This window comes from Pediculus humanus, genomic scaffold (genome assembly GCF_000006295.1).
Source record: "Pediculus humanus corporis 1103172108302 genomic scaffold, whole genome shotgun sequence".
NCBI classification, from domain to species: domain Eukaryota; kingdom Metazoa; phylum Arthropoda; class Insecta; order Psocodea; family Pediculidae; genus Pediculus; species Pediculus humanus.
This window is the reverse complement of record NW_002987871.1, coordinates 675,323-680,804: the sequence shown is the minus strand read 5'-3', so window position 1 is coordinate 680,804 and position 5,482 is coordinate 675,323. Positions and strand designations below refer to the sequence as shown.

Sequence of the window (5,482 nt, the reverse complement as noted above, 5' to 3'; positions counted from 1 at the left end):
TTACGTAAAAACGGAAAATGTATGCATTGAAAAAGGGGTTGATGATGAATGATATGCCACCAGAACGTTCGACAGATTCTTTATTATCGTTATTATTATCATTATTATTATTATTATGAAGTTTTCTTTTTTGTTGTTGTTTAATATTAGCCCTAATGGCGATGGCAATTATCTTACAATTAACGTTTGTTAATGTGACCACACTTGATGAAAGTATTAAAAGAGAAATGTTTGAAAAAAAAAAAAAAAAAGAGTAACTGTGTGGATATGAATGGGTAACAATTAAAAAGAAAAAAAACAAAGCAAAAAAAATTCTCGGTTATTAATAACGTTAAAAGAAAGAAGAGAGAGAGAGAGAGAGAGAGAGAGAGAGAATGATTGATTGAATGATTGGACTCACTACTGACTCACTAACTTTATATAAGCTTAACACAAAAAAAAAAAAAATCCTTTTTTTTTTATCTCTCTCTCTCTCTCTCTCTCTTTCTTTCTCTTTCTGTCTCTTTTTTTTCATTTTTGTCGTTGTTGGTTGTTGTTGTTGTTATCATCATTTGCTTACTCTTGATTATTCGATGATGAATTTGTTGAACAAACACGTCTGATAGATAATTGTATTATTATTATTATTGTTATTATTATTATTATTCGAGAGAATGTATTTGTATATGCGATAAAAATGTAAGACTGGTGGAGAAGGTTGTTTGTTTGATTATTTGTTTGAAAAAAGTTGACGATGATGATGATGATAATAATAAGTCCTTTGGTTTTTGTATCAGTCAGTCATCGTCATGGTCGTTGCCCGCCTGAAAAACCTCACGAACGTCTCAGCTCTCAAATAAACAAACGAACGAACGAATTCACTCGCACGCACGCGCGCGAACGTTTTTCCCTTTCGAAACAATGATGGAAAAGTCATAGAGAAAATAAATAAAAAAAAAATTTGTAATTTTTGTACGTTTTGCGACGCGCGCTGTCATCGACGTGGCAAAAGAAAAGTGAGAAAAATGTTTCTCTCTCTCTCTCTCTCTCTCACTCTCACTACGTTTTTCATTTTTGCGGGTTTCGATTCGTTTCGTTCGGTGGAACGGGAGGGGAGGGAGGGGGAGTAACAAACAAATTTTTTGAAATTAAAGAAAATTTTTTTTTTTCGGTTTGGTTTGCATTGTTTCCGATTTCGTTTTTTTGCAGTTTTGTTAATTATATATACATATTTATTTATTTATTTATTTTTTATTCGAACGTGTCAGAAAAGCATGAGGTACAGATGGGGTGAATTTTTTTTTTTCTACTTACACGAAACCTAAATTTTTTTTTTTTCTCAGAAACATTTTCCGACGTTGTTTTCTTTCTTTACAAATTTTTAATATTTGATTTTATTCGTTTTAAATCTTATCAATGTTTTTATTATTATTATTATTATTATTATTATTATTATTATTATTATTATTATTATTATTATCATTTTTATGATTTTTTTTTTCTTTTTCATTCGAGTCGACTATGATAATTTCGAGTAAAATATTACGCAATTGTTTTCGAATCATAAATCAAACGTTTCATTTTTTTTTTTTTTTCTAAAAACTTTTCTGTGATTGGCGTCGAGTCACGCCTCGCGTTCCACCAACCAAAGTTTCATCTTTTAAATATTTAAATAAGAGTCGTCGTTAAAAAAAAAAAAAAAAATTGATGTGGTAGTGATGATGATTGTGCGGTTAAAACGTGGCATTAGAAACAAACGCGGTATGTATGTGATGTGTGACTCGTACGTTGTAAATTCCGGTCGAAATAAAAAAAGTATGTGTAAATTATACAATGAAAATACTAATTGATGATCGGTGAAAATTTTTTGTTTTTTTTTGTTTTTCCAAGTTTGGCAAGCTTGATCGTTTTTTCTTTTCCTTTTTCTTTCTCTCTCTTTCTCTCTCTCTCTCTCTCGTTTGATAGGTTGAGGAATTATTTATTACTTCTTTTCGTATATATATGTATGTATTAAAAATTTCAATCAAATGCGAATGAAAAACGCGCGTTTTTTTTTTTTTTTTAACGTGTCAATAAATCACGTAACGAATATTGACGCAAAAGGGAGAAATTTTTGTTAAAACACGAAACAACAACAAACAACAACAACCCGTTTGTTTGTTTGTTTCATTTTGCAAAAAAAAAAAGAAATAAGAGTTTGATTTGATGTAGTGTGCTTGTGGGAAAAAGAAGTGGTAGAAGAAAAAATAATTACGAGGCGGAGGAAACGATGTATTTTCAAATGATTGAAATGAATCATTCCCGTCGGAAACTTTTACTACCACCCGTTATTTTCCTTTTTTCCTTTTTCTGCTGTTGGAAATGTTAAAAATTTGCGGAAAATGATTTGGTTTCGAAAAAAGGTTTGCGTGCGTACGAATTTTAGAGATGGGGTGGTGGGAGCGTGGTCGTGTGTGGCATAACGATTTCCCATTTGAATTGAATCGTATTCCGATTGGCAGGTGGGGGGCGGGGTGGGGAAAAGAATTTTTTTTTTTTTGTAAAACATTGTCGTAACCGTCGAACGACGGGTATTAAATGACAAGGAGACATAAAATGAAAGTAAAATTCGAGAGGGTTACGTAAAAAAAAAAAAAGACAAAAAATTTAATCGGTCGTAAATTTGGTAAATAGAATGAGAGAGAAAGAGAGAGGAAGGAGGAGAGAGAGAGAGATTTAAAGGGTTTTTAAATTGTAAGAATGTTTAATTGTGACTTGAATTAAATACGTTGTATTCAATAACAACAACAACCACTAAAACAACAACAACAAACAACAAAAAAAATTTTTTTTTTTTCTTTCTCTTTCTTCTTCGGCATAACAAAAAAGTAATTAAAAAAAAAAAGAAAAAAAGAAAAAAAAACTTTCACACTGTCATTTATGTTTTTTTTTTTTTTTATCATCATCATCATCATCATCATCATCATGTCTTAGACTTTCTTGTTTGTTTCGCCAACAAACTTGTTATAAAAAGTTTGTCGTTTGTTCAAATCTAACCTTTTTATTCATTTTGTTTCGAGGCATTTTCGTCTGTCGTTTGTCTTGTTTTCTCTCTCTCTCGCTCTCTCTCTCTCTCTCTTTAAACTGTTTATTTTTATATGGAGAAAATGTGATTAAACTGTTTAAGTTGGCAATTCTGTTTTTTTTTTTTTTTTTTTTAGTAAAGGAGTGCCATCAGTTTTTCTTTTCGAGTTGATTTTACATGTTCGCATTTAGGAATAAAACTATTAAAAAAATTTTTTTTAATGAGAAAAAAAAATATTTAGGAGTTTGTTTGTTTGCCCACGAGGTAATTACACAAGGCACAAAATTTTTATCGTTTTTTTTTTTTTTTTTTGGTTTTCAGGTGAGAGAGAGTGGGCACGTTCCGCCAGGAATGGATTGTCTTCAACTTCAGTTACAACCTCATCAACTCAGAACTCAGCCATTCCATTATTTTATAAATGAGCAAGCGAAATCGCTTCTCGCTCTTCAAGAATTACAAAATGAAGTCGGAGCTTTGCTCGAATTCAGGGATTTGGTCATGGAAACGTTTCCGAATTTGCGACAGAAAATGTCGACGTCCGCGGTGTCACACAACACATTTTCCAACACGCAAAATTACTGTTCCAACTTACCGTTACCTCTCTCGGGGTCTTTGAATTCCCGTCACTGGGAACCCGGGATAAAAGTCAAGAGAAAAATAATTCACAAGAGCGATAACGAGAATTCATTCGTTAGAGTTCGTTCGAATAGTCAGAGTAGTGGTAGTAATAATAGTAGTAGTAGTAGTAGTAGTAAATTACAATCGAGTCAGCCAAAAAGCAGCGAAGCCATTTCCGGAGTTCAAGATTCGGGTTTCAGCACGGAAACGAATTCATCGAACAAGGATCACGTTAGTAGCACTGCCACGTTCGTTCCTCACCCCGTTCAACCCGACGATTCGTCGTTCACGGCGGCGACGAGAAAAGAATCGACGAGTCCGAGGAGTCACAAGGTCTCGCGTACGACGGAATACGACAGGAGCGACGAAGAGTTGAGCGAAGATGGTTTAGTCGTGAAGGTGAACGAAGCGGAAGAGGAATTGTGGAATCTGTTGGATGTCATACACACCAAAGGTACAAAACTTCGGGAAGAAGTCGAAACGCTTCAATTGAGATTGATGGTCGAAGAAATAGAAAATCATTTGAAGAGCAGAGAGTCGGAAATGAAAAAAGTCGGGAAAAAATTAAATAGGAGATGTCGGAGTTTGGACAACGTGGACGAAGAAGGAGTGGGAGTGGGAGGAGGGAATTCGTTAATTTATCATCACGCGACGGAAATGGAAAATTTTCATCCAAATTTTAAACTCCAAGAAATTTCATACGAGGAAGATGTTTTCAATAAGAAGAGAACGCGGCGGAGCATCGATTTCGAAGACATTGATCACATTCGGCAAGAGCGTAACATGCTATTGGAAAAATTAGCGGAAATGGAAACGGAAAACGTGGCGAACCGAATGAAAACGTCGGAGCTTCAAAACGAAATAAGCGCTTTGATAAGGACGAAAGAAGAATTGCAAGAGCAATTGTTTCAAGCCGTCAAACAAAAAACGGAACTCAATGGTAAAATCCACGAATTGCACATGAAATTCGTGACGGGAGATCGAAAGTGGAAAAATGGCGGCGGAAGTGGTAAAACGTCAACGACGTCGACGACGACGACGACGACCAATTCGGATAGGATTCCCGCGAAAGAAGAATTGACTGATTTGGAATCTAGTCAAACACTCAAATCATCCGACAGCAGTCCCCGTAGTAGTAAATTAATGACGAATAATAATAATAATAATAATAATAATAGCAAATCGTTGTCGTCGTCGAAGGACGAAAAAAATTTAGTTCCCGCCATTGATAATTTGACGACACGTTCGAATCATTCGAATAATAATAATAATAATAATAATTTAGGAGCTTTGGATGGAATCGTGAGCGATCCGAAAGAATTGAAAAAATGCATCAAATTGACGGATGGAAATAAGAAAAAATTAGCCGCCATACTCAAAGAAAGGAATTATTTGGAATTGCAAAGGCACCTTTTGGTTTCCGTCGTTCATAATCAGGTGAGATATTTTTTTTTTCTTTTTTTTTCTTCTTTTCGTCTCTCTTATCCTACCCCTTTTCCCTCTTCCCCCTACTCCCCTCGTCTCTATAAACCTCTCTTTCTCTCTGTCTCTCTCTTTTCGTTCAAATCCGTTTAACGTTTAAACCGGAAACTTGTATTTAAAAAAAGTGATGTCGTGATGTTATCAGTGACAAAAGGAAAAAATTATTTTTTAATGCCGTCTGCTGACACTTTTATTTGGCAGTGGTTTGCTTCTTTATTAAAAAGCGGAAATGGTTTTTGTTCGAACATTTGTTTTTTTTTTTTTTTTTTTTTTTTTTTTTTTTTTTTTTTTTTTTTAAACCCCCTTTTTGATTTTCCCCCCCCGGGGGAACCATTATTA

At 34.1% G+C, this 5,482-nt stretch overlaps 1 protein-coding gene across 1 annotated transcript in view; it reads left to right on the top strand.

Moving 5' to 3' along the window:
* Positions 1 to 3,394: 3,394 nt before the first annotated feature.
* Positions 3,395 to 5,482, top strand: part of Phum_PHUM570160 (uncharacterized protein) — a gene marked incomplete at both ends in the record, with an annotated part of 3,485 nt that continues 1,397 nt past the window's right edge. Inside the window, 2 exons of the mRNA XM_002432077.1 lie at positions 3,395 to 4,796; positions 4,947 to 5,098. Of these exons, the coding sequence (XP_002432122.1) occupies positions 3,395 to 4,796; positions 4,947 to 5,098 (1,554 nt within the window). The remainder of the gene's footprint in view (positions 4,797 to 4,946; positions 5,099 to 5,482) is intronic.